Source organism: Malaclemys terrapin, chromosome 2 (assembly GCF_027887155.1).
Source record: "Malaclemys terrapin pileata isolate rMalTer1 chromosome 2, rMalTer1.hap1, whole genome shotgun sequence".
NCBI lineage: Eukaryota > Metazoa > Chordata > Testudines > Emydidae > Malaclemys > Malaclemys terrapin.
The window spans coordinates 38,221,181-38,246,103 of NC_071506.1; the positions used below are offsets into that span (position 1 = coordinate 38,221,181).

The 24,923-nt window shown below is 40.2% G+C and overlaps 1 protein-coding gene across 1 annotated transcript in view; it reads left to right on the forward strand.

Moving 5' to 3' along the window:
* RNF19A (ring finger protein 19A, RBR E3 ubiquitin protein ligase) overlaps window positions 1-24,923 on the forward strand; it is a 93,278-nt gene that overhangs the window by 34,402 nt on the left and 33,953 nt on the right. The window contains exon 2 of the mRNA XM_054018061.1: window positions 24,116-24,881. Coding sequence (XP_053874036.1) covers window positions 24,286-24,881 — 596 coding nt within the window. The 5' untranslated portion in view covers window positions 24,116-24,285. The remainder of the gene's footprint in view (window positions 1-24,115; window positions 24,882-24,923) is intronic.

Below are 24,923 nucleotides of genomic sequence, written 5' to 3' on the forward strand. Positions count from 1 at the left end.
ATTTTTTAAATTACCAAAACTTAAATAGGCACATACTGCTATGTGTTTATATTGGGGAAGACAAGGTTAAATAAGTACACCTCTACCTCGATATAGCTCTGTCCTCGGGAGCCAAAAAATCTTACCGCATTATAGGTGAAACCGCGTTATATCGAACTTGCTTTGATCTGCCGGAGTGCGCAGCCCCACCCCCCGGAGCACTGCTTTACTGCGTTATATCTGAATTCATGTTATATCGAGTCGCGTTATATCGGGGTAGAGGTGTATGTCTTGATTTTAGGAGCAGAATGTGAGGTTTGGCATAGTTCTTGGTTCCTGTGGCTGTTTCTTCTGCAGTCTGGGATCAGCCACTGAGAAATCTGTCTCCTGTGCAGATTATCATTACCTTTGTGGTAGAAAGTTCTGTAGTGCCTGAAGAACAGAGTTGTTGACCACAGTCTCTCTCTTACAGCTTTAGAAAATCTTTTAGATATCCTTGGACCAGGCCATCGAGAGCCTGGAAGATAGGGACTGGGACCTTGAACTTGACTCCCTGTTCTTTGGGAAGCCAGGGATAGAGAGCAGAGAATAATTTTGATGTACTTCCAATAGCCCATGTTGCTGAGGAGATATGCTGCTGCATTCTGAATTAGGTGGAATTACCTAAAGGCTGATGCTTTGTGCCCAACTATATTGCATTGCTATAGTCCAGCTGGGATGTGACAAAGGTAGGGGTGTGTGTGTGTGTATAATATATAAAAAACTAAGGGCAGATCATCACCTACCAGGATGGGATAAGTATCAGAGGGGTAGCCATGTTAGTCTGGATCTGTAAAAAGCGATAGTGTTCCCTGTGGCACCTTATAGACCAGAGGTTTCCAAAGTGGACGATACCGCCCCCTGGGGGGCGTTGGAACGATCCAGGGGGGCAGTAGTAGCCTCGGGTGCAATTGGGGGGCGTTGAATAAAAATAAGGAGGCGGTGGAAGCATAAAGAAAGAATATAAGAAAATTTTGAAAAACCGTTCGTACATGTTTCATCTGTTGTGTAACATAGAGTTAAAGTTGTAGTGATTACTTTATTTTCCAAATAAATTCACAAATTATAACCGATCAGGTGTCAAGTCCGCCAACAACTCTTAACAAGCAAGTGTTGGCAGGCGAGTGTGTCGCGCATTGTCGGGAAGTCCAGCATGCATCGGCAGGAATATGTGCGTGTAATGACTTGTTTACAATACGATACTATAAATAGGCGACATGTATGAAATCTAATTTAGATTGCTTTTTACACAATTAAGAAACAGTTAACAATAGTGCAATAAGTATTTAAAATTTTTTATTCATATTCAATACCTTCGATCTTTACGAATTACGGATCACATACAAAGCAAATTGTATTATTGTTGTTTCAATAAAACAGCAATTTACACGTGAGTATTTTTATACATTTTCTTACATATCTACCGTACGTTTCTGTGTCTCTAGTGCTTACTAATAATAAAATCGTAGCAGGCTTGTGTCGGTACAGTACTATTTGAAGTGTACAGTCAATATATTTGTCATATTTTTTATTACAATATTAACGAAAACGGGAATGAAATCGTAAAAAAACTTAACTATTAACATTTATTTATATCTATTGAATCATCTGTGTTAATTGGTAAATAAGGCGTGTGTTAATAAGGAACAATTATTTAAATAAGGGCAAACTAAATTAAAACTATTAACTGATTTTTAATTGCATATTGATTATTTTTAATTAATTATTGATAAATTTAGTTTTGATATTTGACAATTTAATATCAAATACATATATCTAATGCTGAGCAAAGAACAAAACCCAGTTTATTAGTTTCATTAGTATTTTAGTTTGGTTGTCTTTTGCCATCTTACGCAAAAACCACTGTATACCTGATGTCGTGGGCGATATTCTAATAACACATCTTTCTTTACTATATTGTAGGACGTAGGTAGAAATATAGATACATAAAAACACAAATTTGTCACTGCATCTTTCTGTTTGTTCGCTTAAAGAAGGTAGATTTCCAGGGGGGCGCTGAGTAATTTTTTTTCTGAAAAGGGGGCGGTAGGCCAAATAAGTTTGGGAACCTCTGGTATAGACTAACAGACCTATTGGAGCATAAGCTTTTGTGGGTGAATACCCACTTCATCAGATGCATGCAGGATGGGATAGTCTCCTAGTCCAGTAGAAAGATTACTTGACTTTGTGTCAGAGTTTAGTGTCAGCAAGGAGCACACCTAACCTAAAGACAGATTTGACTCATTGTGGATGTGTACCATCAACCAAAGAAGACTGCACCATGGCTTCCAACTCTTCAAAGCTTTCCTCTGCTCACCAGTATCACCTCTCTGATGCTTGTATTGAGTATCAAAGCCTGTTCTTTATTCATAAGCTGAACATGTCCAAGCAATGGGCCAGCTTGGTGTTAGTGGGATGTGGTAAAGGTTAAATAGAGCGGTGTCTCATCTGCATATGGCTGGCACTTTGGCAACAAGAGCACACTGTTGACTCATATCCAGCTTCTCGTCCACTGTGACCCCTAGGTCCTTTTCTGCAGAACTGCTACCTAGCCATTTGGTCCCTAGTCTGTAGCAGTGCATGGGATTCTTCCATCCTAAGTGCAGGACTCTGCACTTGTCCTTGTTGAACCTCATCAGGTTTTTTTTTTTTTTTTTGGCCCAATCCTCTAATTTGTCTAGGTCCCTCTGTATCCAGTCCCTACCCTCTAGTGTATCTACCACGCCTCCTAGTTTAGTGTCATCTGCAAACTTGCTGAGAGTGCAGTCCACACCATCCTCCAGATCATTAATAAAGATAAACAAAACCGGCCCCAGGACTGACCCTTGGACCCGCTTGAAACCGGCTGCCAACTAGACATGGAGCCATTGATCGCTACCCGTTGAGCCCGATGATCTAGCCAGCTTTCTATCCACCTTACAGTCCATTCATCCAGCCCATACTTCTTTAACTTGGCGGCAAGAATACTGTGGGAGACCGTATCAAAAGCTTTGCTAAAGTCAAGGAATAACACATCCACTGCTTTCCCCTCATCCACAGAGCCAGTTATCTCATCATAGAAGGCAATTAGGTTAGTCAGGCACGACTTCCCCTTGGTGAATCCATGCTGACTGTTCCTGATCACTTTCCTCTCCTCTAAGTGTTTCATAATTGATTCCTTGAGGACCTGCTCCATGATTTTTCCAGGGACTGAGGTGAGGCTGACTGGCCTGTAGTTCCCCCGATCCTCCTTCCCTTTTTTTAAAGATGGGCACTACATTAGCCTTTTTCCAGTCATCCGGGACCTCCCCCGATCGCCATGAGTTTTCAAAAATAATGGCTAATGGCTCTGCAATCACATCCGCCAACTCCTTTAGCACCCTCGGATGCAGCGCATCCGGCCCCATGGACTTGTGCACGTCCAGTTTTTCTAAATAGTCCCGAACCACTTCTTTCTCCACAGAGGGCTGGTCACCTCCTCCCCATACTGTGCTGCCCAGTGCAGCAGTCTGAGAGCTGACCTTGTTCGTGAAAACAGAGGCAAAAAAAGCATTGAGTACATTAGCTTTTTCCACATCCTCGGTCACTAGGTTGCCTTCCTCATTCAGTAAGGGGCCCACACTTTCCTTGACTTTCTTCTTGTTGCTAACATACCTGAAGAAACCGTTTTTGTTACTCTTAACTCTTCCCTTCAGTGGACGTGAAGAACAACCGATCACTGTCCTTTTTATAGCAGTTCTTAATGTATTTGAAGACTGTTAGCAGTTCTTCCCTCAGTCGTCTTCTTTTTTTCAAGGCTAAACATGCCAGTTGTTTTAACTTTTCCTCATAAGTCAGGTTTTCTAAACCTTTTATCTTTTTTTGTTGCTCGCCTCTGGACTTTCTCCCAATATGTCCCATCTTTCCTAAAGCGTGGAGCCCAGAATTGGGTATAGTACACTAGTTGAGGCCTCTCCAGTGCCGAGCAGAGTGGGACAATTACCTCCCATGTCTTACATAGGACACTACAATTAAAACACCCCATAATATTAGCTTTTTTGCAACTGCGTCACATCATTTACTTGTATTAAATTTGTGATCCACTGTAACCCCCAGATCCTTTCCAGCAGTACTACTACCTAGTCAGTTATTTCCCATTCTGTAGTTGTGTATTTTTTTTCCTTTGAGTGAAGTACTTTGCACTTGAAATCAACAAGATGAAATTCAGACCAATTCTCTAATTTGCCAACGTTTTGAATTCTAATTCTGACCTCCAAAGTGCTTGCCTCCTAACTTGGAGTCATCTGCAGATTTTACAAGTATACTCTTCACTCTATTATCCAAGTCATTAATGAAAATATTGTCTAGTATTGGAAGTATCTATGGGGCCCCAAGTAGATTAGCCCTCCAATTTGAAGCAAACCATTGATAACTCTTTGAGTATGGTCTTTCAAGCAGTTGTGCACCTACCTTATAGTAATTTCATCACCACGTTTCCCTTGTTTACTTATGAGAATGTTATGTGGGACTGTGTCAAAAGCCTTTCTATAATCAAGGTACTTCACAGCTATTGCTTCTCCTGATCCACTAAGCCAGTAACTCTGTGAGAAAAGAAAATTAGATTGGTTTGTAGGGCTGTCAATTAATCACAGTTAACTCACGTGATTAACTCAAAAAAATAATTGCAGTTTTAATTGCACTGTTAAACAATAAAATACTAATTGAAATTTATTAAATATTCTGGATGTTTTTCTACATTTTCAGATATTGATTTCAGTTACAACACAGAATGCAAAGTGTACAGTGTTCACTTTATTATTTTATATTACAAATATTTGCACTGAAAATGATAAAGGAAATAGTATTTTTCAATTCACCTCATACAAGTACTGTAGTGAAATCTTTTTATCATGAAAGTGCAACTTACAAATGTAGATTTGTTGTTGTTACATAACTGCACTCAAAAACCAAACAATGTAAAACTGTAGAGCCTACAAGTCCACTCAGTCCTACTTCTTGTTCAGCCAGTCGCTAAGATAAACAAGTTTGTTCACATTTATGGGAAATAATGCTGCCCTCTTCTTATTTACAATCTTACTTGAAAGTGAGAACAGGCGTTTGCATGGCCCTTTTGTAGCCAACATTGCAAGGTATTTATGTGCCAGATATGCTAAGCATTTATATGTCTCTTTATGCATTTAGGATAACTGGTCTATAATTCCCTGTTTCCTCTTTAAATGGGAACAAAGATAGGTACTATGCTTACCCTTCTACAGCCCTCTGAGACCTCACCTGTTTTCCAGGAGCTCTCAAAGATGAGTGCTTCAGCTAGTTCCTTAAGTACCCTAGGATGAATATCAGGCCCTACTGACTTGAACATGTCTAACTTACCTAAATATTCTTTCAACTGTTATCTCCCTGTTTTGGCGCATATTCCTTCCCCCTTGTTGTTAATATTATTGTGTTGAGTATCCATTAACCTTTTTAGTGAAGACAGAAGCAAAAGAGGCACTGAACACCTGAGCCTTTTTAATGTCATGTGGTGTTAGCTCTCCTTCTCTGATAAGTAGAGGAGGGCCTACAATTTCTTTGTCTTTCTCTTGCTCCTAATGTATATAAAGAATCATTTTTTATTGCCTTTTATGTTCCTCGCTAGGTGTAATTCATTTTATACCTTTTACCTTTCTGATTTTGTCCCTACATGCTTGTGCATTATTTTTGTACTCCTCAGCAATTGGTCCATGTTTCCTCCAACCTGTCACAGTGGCGTAGTCGAGCAGGGTAGTGTGCACAGCTTATTGCCCTGAAATGCTAGTGTCGATTTTAAGTGAGTTTTAAGTGTGGTGACTAAAGAACAGACAAAGTGGTTACTGGTTTGTTGTTTTCTGTTTGCTTATTTCGGGCAAGAGAAGAAGGGACAGAAAAGTAGGAAAATGAGTGAAAGTGAAGCTACCAAAAAGTTAGATCTCCACAAGTTGCAAGGAGAAGAAAATGAGAGGATGCATAAGGGACAGATGGAATTGAAACAGATGGGAATTGAAGCAGAAGCAGCCAGGGAGAAGTTAGCTCACGAAAGAGCCATGGAACTGAGACAGCTAGAGGCTGGGGATGGAGAATGGAGAAAGCTGGAATCTGACAAAGAAATGGAGGCACAAGCAGTCAGACAAAAAGCAGACCACAAGAAGGCCACGGAGAGCCAGAGGCTAGTCTTTGAGGAGAAGGAAAAAGAGGAGAAAAATTAACTGGCTGTAATGGAGTGGAGGAGACAGAACCCCCAACCAGGGGACCCCACCTCTCCAAAAACCCACAAGTGGGAGCAGTTGTGCCAACCATATAGCGAATCTGGTGACATTGCTGAATATTTCATAACCTTTGAGAGACTCCGTATGCTCCATGCGACTCCTGAGGATCAAAAGATGAACGGTTGCTGTCAGATTTGTTTTTAGGAGAAGAAGGTATAAATATGGGGACACAGAAAATTTCTTCATCTCTTTGCCCTGTAAGAGTTCAAACTGAAGGGAGAAGATCCCTCAAGATTATCCGTGGGGTTGCCTTGAAATACTTTTTTAATTGACAAATCGCTACAGCTCACACTCTTAGCATTTAGATTGCAACTCACTTGTGTTATATGATTGCTTGTTTTAACCTGTAACCAACATATTTCTTTTTCCTAGTTAATGAACCTTTAGTTAGTTTATTACAGAATTGGCCATAGGCGTGGTCTTTGGTGTGAGACCCCAGATCAATTGGTATCCTGGATAAGTGACTGATCTCTTGGAACTGGAAGCAACCTGAATTTATTTGTGTGTGTATGTAAGTGACTATTTATCACTATGGAGAGCCTAGGGGGACTTTCTGTGACTCCACGGTAAGACTATTAGTGATTCAGGCGTTTGCATTTGTTACTGGGTTGGTGAAATCTAATTATAGAACTTACCACCAGTTTGGTGTGTCTGCTCCGTTTTTGACAGTCTGGCCTGAGGTAGGCACTCCTGGTAGTAAGCCATTCCAGACAGCATGGCACCCTCCACTCCTCTTAAAGTCTCTTTTTCCCTTATTCTAAAGTGGATGGGAAAGGAGTTGCGTCCCCTGTCTGGTACCAGAAGCCTCAACTATCTACTGGTTGTTGCAGATCAGGACTTTATTTTTTTGCATGTGTGCCAGAAAGCCTTAGCTATCCTCTAACTAACGACCAGTACCTTTATCTTCCCACCAACTTCGGGGGGGGGGGGTTATATTTCAGTACAAAATCTATACACATTGAACATAAGAAACAATGTATAATAAGATTACTATAATAAAATATGAGGATATTGTATTGGCTGTAAAGAGGGAGGGTTGGGGGACATCACATAATTCTGGGGCCCTGGCACTGTAGGATGCTTCAGCTGTAATATGGTGCCTAGGCATGACAAATGCTAATCTTTGTTGTAAAATACTAGAGAATTCAGTAACTGGTTGTCTCTCTTTGGTCAGACATTACTACAGATGTGAAGTCAGGAAGGAATTTACTACTTATAGTTTTGTAATGCCAGAAGTTCCATTTATTTCAGTTCAAGATGTTAAGAAAAGTTCTGATATTTCTATGGTGAAGCATTTCTATTTCTAGGGACATTCTAAATGTGATAGAGATGTTTTCCCCCCCCCCACTTATTAGGTGAATGAAGTTGTGGGGGACTAAATTCTGATTTATTTGCTAAATTGCAGTCCACCTGTGTATAAATATAGTACTTCATGGTATTTTTTTACTATTAAGAATAAAATGCAGATGAACAAAGTTCACAGGCAAACTCAAAAGCAGTTTAAAAAGCAAAAAGAATGGAGTGTCAGCTTTAATTTAATTAAAATGAAAAATAAGCTTCATACTGACTGAAAACCTCTGCCAGATCTATCATTTTGTTCTGCTTATTTGGGCCTTTGTCAAGACTGGATTAATGAAGTAGTTAAACTTTCGGTCCTTTTTATAGGTAACTCAAATTCCTTACATTCAGGATTTCCTAATGCACTAAGAATCTTCTCAGAAAAGACAGGTTATATTTGAATTCCTTAGCACCATCTTCCACGTGGTCTGCACTTAGAGTTAATTAGGGTTTTAAATGCTGAATTTGCTGTAAATCTTGCTTTGGCGTTCTATCTTGGCCTACAAGCAGGTCAAACAAGAAAGAGATTCTTTGATGCAAGCTGGCTTCCTTTTCAACTAAGGGGGAAGATCAGTTTGTGTTTCATTTTAATGAAAGTATTGCTACAGTTGGATTTGTATTCTAGTCGTGCAGTTTCATGGGATGGTTCTCTTTTATCACTCTTAACCCCTTAGGTTGGTAGCATTTTCCAGACAGCCAACTAATTTAAACGAGTTAGGACACTCTGTAAGTACACCTCTACCCCGATATAACGCTGTCCTCGGGAGCCAAAAAATCTTACCACGTTATAGGTGAAACCACGTTATATTGAACTTGCTTTGATCCGCTGGAGTGCGCAGCTCCCCCTCCCCCCTCCCCCCCCCCCCCCCAGCACTGCTTTACTGCGTTATATCTGAATTTGTGTTATATCGGGTCACATTATATCGGGATAGAGGTGTAGTATACCTCCACAGAATCCAGAGGTGAGAACACTTGTCCATAGTCACAGAAGGATCAAATATAATATGTTTATGTAATCTATGCTCGTGATGTTTTGGAGTTTAATGGAGGAAAAATTCAAATTGTGCATAAGAGCTTAATTTGGAGCTGTGCAGTACTACACAGCTCTGTACATTTTCGGTTGTTTGGGTTTACATGTGCCTATACTAAATGATACCTGGCTGACCCCTTTTTGACTTTGCTATGTGACAGTGTTTATCTGTTTACAGTAGTGCTCAAGACAGGCTACATGCTCTTTTCTAAACAGGGATCTGGACCACTGATCTTGCTAAGATCACTTCATTCAGTGGGACTGATGGATTCCTTCAACGGGGGGGATCCTTGCTTTCTGGCAGCTCCTCTGGCACAAGGAATGAGTTGAAGCGGAAGGGGTAAGAGCTCATGTGCAGTTCCCTCTGCCAGTTCCCATTTGGTGGTGTGATCCTTATTAGTTCATTGCACCAGTCACCCTGTGAGAGGCATAATGTAGCTAACCTTTGCCTCCCTCAGCTGCATTGAAGGTGAGTTTGGTGCATCTGATGTTTGTGGCCAGAGAATATATAATCTCTGACCTGAAGCCCTTACTGGTTGAATCCAACAGAAAGGCAGACTAACAGAGGAAGTGAATACAGCATGCCTTTTTTGGTAAAATGTGTAAATCTGTAATTACTGTGACAAATTTCCTCCTCTATCTTGGTGGGTCCTGTGCTTATTGGAGGATTTTCTTGCCTCAGAGATTCACCATGTGGGTTGGGGAACAGCCCAGAGACCTTCCCCTTTGAAAGAACCCACAGTCCAGGTCAATTGAGAGGTTTGGGGGGAACCTAGGCCCGCCCTCTACTCTGGGTTCCAGCCCAGGGCCCTGTGGACTGCAGCTGTCTATAGTGCCTCCTGTAATAGCTGCATGACCGCTACAACTCCCTGGGCTACTTCCCCATGGCCTCCTCCAAACACCTTCCTTATTCTCACCACAGGACCTTCCTCTTGGTGCCTGATAACACTTGTGCTCCTCAGTCCTCCAGCAGCACACCCTCGCCCTCTCAGCTCCTTGCGCCTCTTGCTCCCAGCTCCTCTCACACACACCACAAACTGAAGTGAGCTCCTTTTAAAACCCAGGTGCCCTGATTAGCCTGCCTTAATTGATTCTAGCAGCTTCTTAATTGGCTCCAGGTGTTCTAATTAGCCTGCCTGACTTAACTGGTTCTAGTAGGTTCCTGATTACTCTAGTGCAGCCCCTGCTCTGGTCACTTAGGGAACAGAAAACTACTCATCCAGTGACCAGTATATTTGCCCTTTACCAGACTCCTGTACCCCACTGGTCTGGATCTATCACTAAAAACAAAACAAAAAAATCTAGGTAAAGTCGTCATGTCATAAGTGGGTCTTCATGGGGGATTTGAAAGTAGAGCACATAATCCCTTCACAGATCATCTGTGTGCAAGCATTCTGCAAATAGGGGGCAGGATAGAAGAAGTTGGAGAGATGGCTGTGAGAGAACTTGAAGAATGGGCTAATTAAGGTGACGGGAGGACAGGAGGTGATACAAAGTGATAAGGATGGCTATGTATGGAGGGAACATTTATGTAGAAAACTTGAAGACAAGGGCAAGAAGCTTGAATTTGGTGCCTTAGGAAAAGGAGCAATGCAGTGTATGGTATGGTTATCAACAGGCTGGAAAGGTGATCTTGGCAGCACATTTTGTGTGGACGGGAGTGGGCAATGTGGGAGTTGGGAAGCTCATAGAGGAGGAGATGACAGTAAATAAACAGGAGATGAGGGCCTGAAAAAGAGTTGCACCCTTTTCTGTCCATTCCTAAGGCTGAATCTTGTAAACGTTATGAAAGAAACAGTGGTAGGATTTGGATATGGCCTGTATATGTGGGTCAAGAGAAGGAAAATTGCAACTGCCTTTACCCTCACTGGCCACTTCCCCAACTTCTAGTCTGCCCTTATGTGACGTCAGAATAAGTCCTTTATTTGTAAAGTGCCCATCAGCAATTATCCCCAGCTAAATCTTCACATCCAACAGCAGTCAGGCTAAATCTAAACACATTTTCTTGGCATACTACAGAAAATAGAGAGCTGAGCAAGGAATAAAGTTGGTTAGAAAACATAACGTTTGTATGTTAAGAGGTTCTTTGCAGGCCAATATAAAACATAGGTCCTACTCCAAAGAACTTGTAATTTAAATTCAGAATAACATAGCTGATGAGTGATAAATGTAGATGGACAGGTCAAGAGAGTATTACAGCGTTATAATGTCTTATGTTTCTGTTGATTTGTGATGTACGTTTTTGTTTGCTTTCGTGTTTTGGTTAATATTTATTGTTTAATTTTAGCAGGTCCCTATTTATTTAAAAAGCTTTAAGATAGCCGCAAATATTAGAGGATTTTGTTTAAGTAAATGGAACCCTTTGCATAACAATAAATCCTCTTCGTGGCTACTAGATGATGATAGGTGGGATTAAGTTAGTGGGAGTTAGGTGCTTAACTATTATATATAGGTATGTGTACAAGGCTAAGAAAATTACTTTCTTCAAACTTTAAATAAGTTAGTAGTTTAAAAAAAATAGGCTTAGTGTGTATGAACTTATTAAAAGTGGTCAGTCTTAATTATATTATTCTTATTTCCATACAGAAGATTTCAGTTTTTGGTTTTGGGTGGGGTTTTTTGTTTTTTGTTTTTTTAATCTTTTAAACTGGCAGATTCTACAAGGCTTTTCCAGTCCTCCTACACAGTAAGGATAGTAACTGAGATGATGGGAGGATTCAGGGGAGAAATAGAGATTGTCAATGTCAAAATAAACCTTAAATTCCTTGATGGTATCCAAACATGTTATACGTAGTACCTTTAACAGGAGCCACTTCTGAAAATTGGGTCATTTATTTAGGAGCCTAAATACAAATAAGAGCTTAACTCTATACTCCTCTTTGTAAAAGTTTTGGTGCCTGTGTGTGTAAATAACCAAGAGACTTTTATAAATTTAGACAAAAATTAAACTAAAACAATATTGTCCTTCTTATGCAGAGATTAGAATGGTACCAAATACTACAGTAAGAATTTCACATCCTGCTTATGATAGTGGTCGGTTAGGGTTTATCCATAGATTCTTTAGATCACTAAGAGAAATACTGTGAAACTAAAAAAAGGAAAAAAATACTGTGAAACTAAAAAAATTTAGGGTGAATATCAGATACAAATTTGTGTAACAGCGAGATCCTGTTTTAAACGTGGGACTGCAACACGTGAGACATCTTAAATCAAGAGTAGGCAGAGCTCCTAATTACATGCAAAATCCCTGTATTTGCAGGGTGAATTGACTGGTTACATTTTAAAAAAGCCTTTTTCAATCTCTTTTCTATAATTAATAAATGTTTTTGTGTTTAATTTCAAGTCTATTTTCCTGCCAAAGAATCTTAATAAATTTTAGTTATAATAGTCTCAATAAAATCCAACATTGCTGTATAAATTCTCTATTTTCAAATTCAAGCTAGGGGAGTCAAATAATTATTTTTATCACATTTGCATTAACCTTAGGAACATTAAATGGAAAATACATCCTGATAATGAGTTGCACCTAATTCTAGATCTTATCTAAAAAATTGATTTGAATAGAGACCAAAAACTACCTTAATCACAAATGTGTGTTTAGTAGACAGGTATTGTCTTTACTGTCACTGCTGCAGCGTCAGCAGTGAAAGTACGTACTAGTCCCAGAGTATTGCTGATACCATTGGTACTGGTGCATGCACACTCTTTTCAGCATGACATACTGCTATGTAAGTTGAAGTCTGTCTAAACAAAACAAATATTAATTTCTGTTCTATTCAAAAGACTGGAAATGATGTCAAGTGGAAAGGGTCAAAAGTGAGTAGGGTAGAAAAGCATGTAAATGGCTTTGAAGAGACTGTTACAAAGAAAGAAAACAGTTAAATTAAAACAATATGGTGTCCTTTTAAAAAAAAAAAAAAAGGAAAAGTAAGAATTATATTCAATCTTTGCCTAGGTTTAAATAGATTTAATCATATTTAACCAAAATTGTTTTGGCTCTATAGTTTGTTTCCCTGAGGAAAAAACTAAACATCACCACTTATGAGGAGCATGAGGAATGCTTCTTATGCATTTATTTAATTGTAAACAATCTCCCAAATGTTACAGTAGAAACCTGAGGACTAAGCTCTAGTCTTGGCAAGTAAATCTTTTTTTTTAGATAATCTTTAAGATGTTCTTCCAGTAGAAGAATATACCCATTTTGCTTTCTTTCCATATATTTTCCACATATCGTACCATTTTTCTCATTAATCTGGGAGAAAGCCAGTAGAGGTAGTCAGATGATGATAATGATAACACTCTTTCCATTCCATTAGAAACGCATGAGAATGTTAAACAGCAGCAACTGATGTTAGACATTTTTAAATCGGCAGGTCCAGGTAACTTGCATCCAAGAGTTTTAAAAGAGCTGGATAAGGAGCTCACTGGACCAATAATATTGATTCCTCCCCTCCCCCCAGTAAATCAGGGAGCACTGGGAAAGTTGCAGAAAACTGGAAGAAAGATAATGTTGTACCAATATTTAAAAAGGATAAATGGATGATCTGAGTAATTCTGACATCAGTCCCCCGGCAGGGCAGTGGAGCAGCTGATCTGGGACTTGATTAATAAAGAATGAAATGAAGATAACATAATCAGTGTCGATATGGATGTATGGAAACCAGATCCTGTCAAACTAGCTATTTTTTTTTATTAGATTACAAGTTTGATTGTAAAGGTAATAATAGTGTTGATCTTAGACTTAGATTTCTGTAAGGCATTTGACTTGGTATAGCACAACAGTTTGATTAAAAACTACGATGATACAAAATCAACACGGTACTTGTTACATTGATTAAAAACTAGCTAACTGTTTAGTCTCATTGAGCAGGTGTGTTTCTAGTGAGGTCTTGCAGTGATCCATTCTTGGCCTTATGCTATGTGTATCTCCTTTTTTTTAATTATTCATTTATTTATTTAAGGTTTTGGGGGGGTTTTGTTTTTTGTTTTTTAAATGACCTGGAAGAAAACAAAATCATCACTGATAAAGTTTGGAGTTTGCAGATAACACAAATATTGGGGAGTGGTAAATAATGAAGAGGGCAGATTACTGATACATAGTGATCTTCGAATTAGTTGGTAGACTGGCTGCAGGCAAACAATGTGTGTTTGTATACAGCTAAATGTAAATGTATACATCTAGCAACAAAACAACGTAGTTCAAACTTACTGTTACTGGGGGACTGTTTTCTGGGAAGCAGTGTCTCTGAAAAAGTTTTGGGAGGCTGTGGTTGGATAATCAGCTGAATATGAGCTCCCAAGTATGACGCTGTAGACAAAAGGCCCAATATGATCCTTGGATGCATATATGAGGGAATCAGAAGTAGGAGTAGTGAGGTTATTTACCTCTGTACTGGGCACCGATGTGACTGCTGCTGGAATACTATGTTCAGTTCTGATGTCAACATTTCAAGGATACTGGAAAAATTGGAGAGGGTCCAGAGGAGAGCCATAAGCATGACTAAAGGGTTAGAAAATATGCCTCATAGCAATTGATTCAAGGAGCTCAGTCTTTCTTATAACAAAGAGAAAGTTAAGGAGTGACTTGATAACATGTCTAAAAGTACCTTTTTGGGGAACCAAATTTTGATAATGACCTCTTCAGTCTAGCAGACAATGGTATAATAAGATCCAGTGGCTGTAAACTGAAGCTAGACAAGTTTGAACTGTAAATAAGGCATATGTTTAACAGTGAGGATATTTAACTGTGTCAATTTCACTCAGCAGTAGCAGAGGCTTCCAGGGTCCCGGGCAGCCCCACCGTGTGTCTTGCTTTGGGCTGAGGACACAGGGTTTCCAGATTCCCAGGCCAGCTGGCTCCCCAGGCTTAAGCTGGGATTCTTATGGTTTCCAGACTGCCTGCTGCAAAGTCAGGTCTGCCACGCTTCGTCTCTGTGGCAGGGAGCTTGGGAGCCTGGAGACTCCTGGTTCAAGCTGGAGCCTGCAGCAGAGCCCTGTTTAAAGCCAGGGTTTCCAGGCCTTCAGCTCCACTGCCAGGAGACTGGAAGCCCTGGGGTCCCTGACCCTGGGATAGTCTGCATGGCAGGACTGTCCCAAAGCCACAGATCCTGGAAGCTCAGGATATCCAGCAAGCCAACCAGGTGTGATGCCCAGCAACCAGAGAGGTTTCTGATGGTTACCTGTGGTTTGGCAACAGTTGTTCTGTGAAACATTTTGGATTTTATGAAGCTGCACTTTCTCCAACAAAACTGGTTTGTCAGAAAAATTCCTGACCAGCTCCAGTCATGACTTATGTACTCTCAGGATTTTAAAACTTTTTATAACTGCAAACTTTTAAACAAACTCTAGAAATTCTCCTTTGAGTGATTGCGTATATCCATTACACTAAGTGTGTATGCACATCCTATGTACCAGAACCTGAGAGTTTTCCTTAGAGGTACCTGAAGGAGTGACTATGTCTGTGCTCTGGCATCCCTCATGATTCAAGCCAGGGTATAAAGGGTGGAGCAATCCCACCCATCCTTCGGTTTCTTTTTACCGTTTGCGGTCGTGGCTGGAGTGTGCTCTCCGCTCGTTCCTTCTGCGAATGTGCCATTATGGTTAATTTGTGTGTGTGTTAGTTATACACATTTTGGGCTCTTTGACTCCCTTTTCTTTTTTCTTTTATATCCATTCTTCACTGTCAGTAATCAGTGGACTCTGGGCCCTCACTGGTACTTGAAGAATCTGTGAAGGTCTCCTGGTTTCATCCACCACACCAATCGATTATTTACATGTCTTCTTTCCAAAGCCACATGCTCATAAAGATATGCAATTATTGTCACCTCAAGAGAAGACATGATTGTAGGGAAAGCACTCCTCCTTCTAATAAGACTTCTAGCCCCACCTCCTCTGGAAGCTGCTTGGAGTCACTTGGGTAATGGACATATGCAATCGCTTGAAGAAAAATAGGTTACTCACCTTTTGTAACGGTTCTTCCTGATGTATTGCAGGTTTCCATTACAATCCACCCTCCTTTCCCAACACACTGGAGTCTTTCATCTAAGAGACTGGTATGAAGAAAAGAGAGGCAGTGTGGCTCTGCCCTTTATACTCGGGGCTTGGAGTATGAAGGACACCAGGGTGAAGGCACGGCTGCCCCTGTAGCTACTGCTAGGAAAAACTCTCTGGCATCCGTGCCTGAGATATGCACATTTCCCCTAGTGTAATGGACGTATGCAGCACACTTTGGAGAAGAGCTACAAGAGAGGAGTAACTTTTTTTTTTTTTCTTCCAGATTTGCTCCCACTAACAAGGGTAATAGGGCCTGTTAAATTAGTGCTGTCTAAAGATGCTTGACCTCACATGCTTTCACCGATTCAGAATTTTTAGCTTTCTTGCTTGGCAAGGTGCATTAGTGAAGCATAGTGCTTTCCATAGGGTGATTTGTTACGTCATTGTTTTGTAATACTGTTTCATGTCTTTGTTTTGTAATACTGTTTCAAGAAAGCTCTAAAAGGGTCCTGTTTTCAAAAGGAAATTTTGCAACATAAGGCTGTGTGTGTGTGTGTGTGTGTGTGTGTGTGTGTAAAATGTATCTCAAACACATATTGATAGACCCTCTGTGGATCAGTGCCAAGCGTGAGATGCTCTGTGGTGGTTGACATTGTTAACATAGATTCATAGATTCTAGGACTGGAAGGGACCTCGAGAGGTCATCGAGTCCAGTCCCCTGCCCGCATGGCAGGACCAAATACTGACTAGACCATCCCTGATAGACATTTATCTAACCTACTCTTAAATATCTCCAGAGATGAAGATTCCACAACATCCCTAGGCAATTTATTCCAGTGTTTAACCACCCTGACAGTTAGGAACTTTTTCCTAATGTCCAACCTAGACCTCCCTTGCTGCAGTTTAAACCCATTGCTTCTTGCTCTATCCTTAGAGGCTAAGGTGAACAAGTTTTCTCCCTCCTCCTTATGACAACCTTTTATATACCTGAAAACTGCTATCATGTCCCCTCTCAGTCTTCTCTTTTCCAAACTAAACAAACCCAATTCTTTCAGCCTTCCTTCATAGGTCATGTTCTCAAGACCTTTAATCATTCTTGTTGCTCTTCTCTGGACCCTCTCCAATTTCTCCACATCTTTTTTGAAATGCGGTGCCCAGAACTGGACACAATACTCCAGCTGAGGCCTAACCAGAGCAGAGTAGAGCAGAAGAATGACTTCTCGTGTCTTGCTCACAACACACCTGTTAATACATCCCAGAATCGTGTTTGCTTTTTTTGCAACAGCATCACACTGTTGACTCATATTTAGCTTGTGCTCCACTATAACCCTTAGATCACTTTCTGCCGTACTCCTTCCTAGACAGTCTCTTCCTATTCTGTATGTGTGAAACTGATTTTTTCTTCCTAAGTGGAGCACTTTGCATTTGTCTTTGTTAAACTTCATACTGTTTAACTCAGACCATTTTTCCAATTTGTCCAGATCATTTTGAATTATGATCCTGTCCTCCAAAGCAGTTGCAATCCCTCCCAGTTTGGTATCATCCGCAAACTTAATAAGCCTACTTTCTATGCCAATATCTAAGTCATTAATGAAGATATTGAACAGAGCCGGTCCCAAAACAAACCCCTGTGGTACCCCGCTCGTTATGCCTTTCCAGCAGGATTGGGAACCATTAATAACAACTCTCTTAGTACGGTTATCCAGCCAGTTATGCACCCACCTTATAGTAGCCCCATCTAAATTGTATTTGCCTAGTTTATCGATAAGAATATCATGCGAGACCGTATCAAATGCCTTACTAAAGTCTAGGTATACCACATCCACAGCTTCACCCTTATCCACAAGGCTCGTTATCCTATCAACGAAAGCGATCAGATTGGTTTGACATGATTTGTTCTTCACAAATCCATGCTGGCTGTTCCCTATCACCTTACCACCTTCCAAGTGTTTGCAGATGATTTCCTTAATTACTTGCTCCATTATCTTCCCTGGCACAGAAGTTAAACTAACTGGTCTGGTCTGTAGTTTCCTGGGTTGTTTTTATTTCCCTTTTTATAGATGGGCACTATATTTGCCATTTTCCAGTCTTCTGGAATCTCTCCCGTCTCCCATGATTTTCCAAAGATAATAGCTAGAGGCTAAGATACCTCCTCTATTAGCTCCTTGAGAATTCTAGGATGCATTTCATCAGGCCCTGGTGACTTGCAGGCATCTAACTTTTCTAAGTGATTTTTAACTTGTTCTTTTTTTATTTTATCTGCTAAACCTATCCCCTTCCCATTAGCATTCACTATGTTAGGCATTCCTTCAGACTTCTCGGTGAAGACCGAAACAAAGAAGTCATTAAGCATCTCTGCCATTTCCAAGTTTCCTGTTACTGTTTCTCCCTCTTCACTAAGCAGTGGTCCTACCCTGTCTTTGGTCTTCCTCTTACTTCTAATGTATTGATAAAAAGTCTTCTTGTTTCCCTTTATTCCTGTAGCTAGTTTGAGCTCATTTTGTGACTTTGCCTTTCTAATCTTGCCCCTGCATTCCTGTGTTGTTTGCCTATATTCATCCTTTGTAATCTGTCCTAGTTTCCATTTTTTATATGACTCCTTTTTATTTTTTAGATCATGCGAGATCTCGTGGTTAAGCCAAGGTGGTCTTTTGCCACATTTTCTATCTTTCCTAACCAGCGGAATAGCTTGCTTTTGGGCCCTTAATAGTGTCCCTTTGAAAAACTGCCAACTCTCCTCAGTTGTTTTTCCCCTCAGTCTTGATTCCCATGGGACCTTACCTATCAGCTCTCTGAGCTTACCAAAATCCGCCTTCCTGAAATCCATTGTCTCTATTTTGCTGTTCTCCCTTCTACCTTTCCTTAGAATTGCAAACTCTATGATTTCATGATCACTTTCACCCAGGCTGCCTTCTACTTTCAAATTCTCAATAAGTTCCTCCCTGTTTGTTAAAATCAAGTCTAAAACAGCTTCCCTCCTAGTAGCTTTTTCAACCTTCTGAAATAAAAAGTTGTCTGCCATGCAGTCCAAGAATTTGTTGGATAGTCTGTGCCCCGCTGTGTTATTTTCCCAACATATATCCGGATAGTTGAAGTCCCCCATCACCACCAAATCTTGGGCTTTGGATGATTTTGTTAGTTGCTTAAAAAAAGCCTCATCCACCTCTTCCACCTGGTTAGGTGGCCTGTAGTAGACTCCTAGCATGACATCTCCCTTGTTTTTTTACCCCTTTTAGCCTAACCCAGAGACTCTCAACACTTCCATCTCCTATGTCCATCTCTACCTCAGTCCAAGTGTGTACATTTTTAATATATAAGGCAACACCTCCTCCCTTTTTCCCCTGTCTATCCTTCCTGAGCAAGCTGTACCCGTCCACACCAACATTCCAATCATGTGTATTATCCCACCAAGTTTCAGTGATGCCAACAATGTCATAGTTGTATTTATTTATTAGCACTTCCAGTTCTTCCTGCTTATTCCCCATACTTCTCGCATTTGTATATAGGCATCTAAGATACTGGTTTGATCTTTCCTCCCAGTTTTGTCCTGACCCTCCTTTCTCTCTGCCAGTATAGCCCACACTCCCTCTCATTTCCGACCCATCTCCCAGGTCTCCTTGTTCCCCACTTACCTGTGGGCTTTGCTCACCTGTCCCCGTCGAACCTAGTTTAAAGCCCTCCTCACTAGGTTAGCCAGTCTGTGTCCAATAGGGTGAACGCCATCTCTGCCTAGCAGTCCTTCCTCGAATAGCATTCCGTGGTCTAGGAAGCCAAAGCCCTCCTGGCGACACCATCTTCGCAGCCAGGCATTCACCTCCATGATGCATCTGTCTCTGCCCGGGCCCCTACCTTTGACAGGAAGAATCGAAGAGAATACTATGCTGCAGTGTTTCTTGGCAAAGGAGCTAATGAATCTAAATGTCAAGACCAACAAAACAGGAATAAAAGGACACTATATGCTTTTAATCAATTATGTTCCTTTCTATTTTTTGTTATTAGCACAAATATTTTCTGTAAAACTTATCACCATAGTAGGTAGTAGCTAAATAAAAAAATTAAAAAGATAAAACTACATGTGCCACTCATAACACACAAACTAGAATCACAGCTATTCTGCCCACCAGTGATCTATTAAGTAAAAACAAAACAACCCTATTTAAAGGAAAAACCACACATCAGAACAAACAGTTAACTGAATGCCAAATAAAATAATTTAACCTTATGCTGACCTCTCGCTCCATCAAAAGCATCCCATCTTTCTTACTCGAGAGAATTTTGGAGTTCTACTGACTTTGCTAATCCAGGACACTCAGGAAGGAACAGTGACAAAAAATGCCCCCTTCCACCTTCAGTTGGGCTGGAGATCATAGGTAATGTTCTTAGCAGGAAAAACTGCTGAGAACATATCACACCCGTGTTCTTCACTCTCTTGGTGGCTCCCAGTTTGCTTTTTTAACTTTGTTCTTCTAAAACCTTGTTCTTGACTTTTAAGGTGCTCAGTATGTTGGGACAAGCTATCTCTCAAATGGCCTCTCTATCCATGACCTAGCAAAACTGTTATGCTTTTTGGGAACAGTGAGTGCCCAGGATGATGCTCTCAAGAACTGTAGTCAGATATTCTCTGAATGTTCATCTTTGAAATGACCTACTGGAAGAGATGAGACAAAACCCAATCCTGGTTGTGCTATGCACTGAAAATAAACCAGGCTATTGCACAGACGTTTTAGAAAGTAATTGCAATAAGAAACAATCCACCCACACAAAGCAAGTTAGGACAGGTAAGATCACAGCTTGTTGAATCCAGGGTTTCTTGGCCAGTTACTCTGTGCAACAGCATCAACTTGCACTTCTGGCAATGAGGGTGAAATATCTGTCTTGGGGTCATCTTCCTTCCTTTCTCCCTCTTTTTCTCCTCCTCCCCCCCTTTGCCTCCAGGGCTGGCAACAGTGTTTAAAGCACACATTAACTTGGAAAATATTAGCAGGAATGTTATTAACTTAGACCTGGTCCACACTAGGAAATTAGGTCAGAATAACTACATTGCTCAGGGGTGGGGAAAATCCCCATCCCCATAGGACAGGACCTACCACTATGAGCTGAGCTTTTAGTTTTTTGTTTTTCATTTTATTTCATTGTATTTCACATTTGCAAAAAACACATGACTCTACCAATTCTTGTATTATTTTGTGCAGATCTGACCATAATTAGTTAAGTTATCAGAATGAAGCTAGTCTTTATACCCTCTCTTCTGCATGGCTACTCATGTGTTATCTTTTCTTTTTAAAACTTTGTAACTAATAATAAAAGCCACATCTACTTCAAAAGAGAGAATGGCTAACTGTCTTTCAGATTATGAATCTGATGTAGGATAATTGTAGGTTGCCTTTAAATAAGTGGCAACTTCTGTATTCCAAAAAAGAGTGAGTGTTTGAGATATCCCATGCAAAGAGAACACAAGATTGAAAGAGAACATTTATTAGAACATGGGAAAAAGTTTGCTTATAAAAAGTGCAGTTGATGAATCACCATAGATGCTATTTCTTGATTCACACATCTGTTGAAATTGGCAAAAAAAATCTTGTAATGCACATTCTTTCCTCTCTAGAGAAAGGGAGGGAGGGAGGGAGATTTATATTCCTATTCTTGGTTACTTATAAGAGTTTATTGCCAACAAGTTTATCACCTTAAATTAATGTTGTTTTTTGACTATAACTGATCTGTTTCATACTTAGTGCCTGAAGATAACACTTTTGTATATATTACTGTTGCTTACAACACCAAAAATTATTAATTATTTTAAATTATAATTCCAATAATTATTATAAGGGAAACATTAGAGAAAAAGAGTTTGGTTTTTGTCAGGTTGTTTATGTTGTGCATTTGGTAGTATTTGTGCTGTCTGACAAGGAGCCTTCCAGCAGGTAGGAGGTGGCCCTGGCTGAGCAGGCGCTGGCACAAGTTAATGACCCATCGCGTCCATCCACCCCCATGGTAACCAGACTTTTGGTGTCCCATCAGTACATCTGACCGGAACTGCCAGGTCCCTTTTCGACCGGACTTTCTAGTTGAAAACCGGGAACCTAGCATCCCTAAGCTAGGTTGAAAATAGTGAAAAATAGTGTTTTAACAGTACTGAATGGATTTTGCTTGCTAAATTTCGCATTCCCAAGGCCTTGCAGCCTTCTCCAATTTGTAAGAGAGGAAAAGGTCACTTAGTTCATGTTATTTACATCGGTTTGAGTGTGACTGGACCGTTAACTGGAAATGCAAATAATAGTATGAAGCTGCAGGTTTTTAAAAGTAGGTCTTCCCTTACACATTCTGGCAGCAAAGTTGCTATGGAAATGACTCTCCTAGATTTTCTAGACTTGCATCCAAAGTGTAAATGCTAATGCTGTTGCAGCAGAGGGATGATGAATTTACTGTAAGATCTCAGTAATCTGTTCTTGGTGAATCAGTTTGTCAGAGCATAATACAGTAGCTTAAATACTTTGTTCCATTTAGTATATATTGTTTATGTATATTGAGTCAATGCAGAATTCGTTTGCATAAATTATGCATGATGCGCATATGAACATTATATTTCAGTCCCATAAAATGCAGGACTTGAAATATACCAACTTTTAAAGAAATACACTTAAAAGCGCCTAACCATGGTTCTCGGTGTTAGTGAAACCAGCTGTAATTTCATGACTCTGAAGTATTTTCACAGCATAGCAGTCACATGATGAAACCATCAGGTATTGGCTTACAAAACTGAAATGTCAATAAAATGGAAATAGAAAATATATATAAATACTAAGAATGTAAAATGTGGTGGAAAGTGAGACATTAGATTCTCCTCACGGTCGTCACTATATGCTGTGTTCGTGGTTGTGTTTTAATTTACAGCTATTTAAGGAGAGGTTTTGTTTTTAGGGTGTGGATTTTGTTTGTTTGTTCTTTGTTTTCGATTTTTTTTAACAAAGATGAGAATGACCTCCTCAAATATGTGCACTAGCCTAGCCATGATATGACCATATTTATATCTTGATTTACTGTTTCTTGTTGCACATACATGGGATCAAATCTTTCTCTCAGAGAGATCAGTGGGTTGATGTTTCCACTGCTAGTGGAATCTTCTTTTGAAACCTCCCCTGCTTGACCTTGTGTTCTAGGTGTTGCTGATCTGGCTGCTGTGGGAAGGGTCTCTAGACATGCACTTAGTCACTGTTCAACCAGTGGCTGGTCCTAAGTCTTCCACCTTCCAAAATGTATTAAAAAAAAAATAGAATTTGTAATATATCACGTTATGTACACCCTACAAATCCCTCCTTCTCCTTCCTATTTGTTTCTAGCAGTTAACTTCAGTATGACACATTAAAAACCAGTTGCACTCCTCCTTTTCCATATTGAGGTAAAATTTGAAACATTGAGAAACAAAATATGAAGGCCTGCAAAGTGGTAGTTCACAGTACAACGGAGCAAGCCAGTACATCCAATTATACAATATTGACATCTTCCAGGAAACACCTCCCATTTTCTCCTCATTACCAAAAGTTGTATTATCAGGTGTCATGTTGTATGAGAGCCAGATAGCCCCCTGTATGGAAAAACCTGTGGGAAGGATGGGTAATGGAGGTGCCCTTACTGCATTTTTCTATAACTGGCTCCTTTGCTAGAAGACAGTGGAAAATGGAGGTTGTGGATTTTGGATGCCATGTTCCCTCCCAGTCTCATGGATCCATGAGGAAGGGAGACCCGTGCTGTCTTGTAGGGGTGGCTGCCACTCTGCTGGTTCCCCTTTTGCCTGGAAGCAAGATCCAGTAAAAGAACCATGCTGCCATTGGCTGGGTCTCCTGGCAGCTGCTTAATAGCAGCCACCGAAGGAAACCTGAAGGAAGTACAGCTCCAATCTCTATTACCTCCTGCCTGGATTTCAGAATGGAAATCCCATGTTTGTTCTCCTCATGCCCTATTTCTAAAAACCCAGAGACCCTGAGTGGAAGGATATTCATATAGAGCAAGGTTTTTTGTTTTGTTTTGCTAGCTATAGTGGTTCTATGAGATGTCTCTCTCCACCCCCTGATCCCAAAACTACAAAGTATTGTAGCCTTAATAGGTTAAACACTATAAATGCACTAATTACACTATACTTCTGTTTGGCAGAGCTGCTTATATTTTATTTTCCATCATTCTTTTATCATGACTTGTATTACAGTAGTACCTACAGGAGCTGTTGCCCAATTGTTTTATTCACAGCACAGTGTAATAAAAAGACAAGAATTTACAATCTTGGTAAATGACAAAGACGTAGCAGGTTAATGAAACAGATAGGTAAGGCTCTTGGTGGGAGAGGAGGAAGAGTTAGCTATAATATGTATAATATGAGTAATAAGGTGCTCAGGTACTATGCTCTTTTTTTAGAACTAGCAAAGGGACTGAATGAATATGAGTCTAACCTTTCTTTTTTTCTCCCCACCCCTTCACAATTCAGGTAATTTCTATGAAGAGTTGACAGGAAATAAATGCGTGTGAAGAAGCTTCTGCATGAAGATTATCTGTCCAGTAGCGATTACCTGACAACATGACTTAGGATATGTCCTCTCATATTGAATTGAGCCTTAAAAATGATTAGGATTACATGTTAATTTTAATACACTTCTGATGAATGTTCTAGAAATGAGTTTGCATCGGCAAATGGGTTCTGATCGGGACCTGCAGTCTTCTGCCTCCTCAGTGAGTTTGCCTTCAGTTAAAAAGGCACCAAAGAAAAGAAGAATTTCATTGGCCTCTATCTTTCGGAGGAAAAAGGACACAAAACGCAAATCCAGGGATTTAAATGGAGGTGTGGATGGAATTGCAAGTATTGAAAGTATACATTCGGAAATGTGTGCAGACAAGAACTCCATTTTCTCCACGTATACCTCTTCAGACAGTGGAGCCACCTCTAGCAGCAAACCGAGTGGAGACTTCATGGAGTGTCCCTTGTGCCTTTTGCGGCACTCTAAGGACAGGTTCCCAGAAATAATGACTTGTCACCATAGGTCTTGTGTGGATTGCTTACGTCAGTATCTCCGGATAGAAATCTCTGAGAGCAGAGTTAATATCAGCTGCCCAGAATGCTCTGAACGATTTAATCCCCATGACATTCGTTTGATATTAAATGATGACATCTTGATGGAAAAATATGAAGAATTTATGCTTAGACGGTGGCTAGTTGCAGACCCGGATTGTAGATGGTGCCCAGCTCCAGACTGTGGGTAAGAGTGTGTATTGTTTGTTTGTTTGTTTTTTGTTTTTTT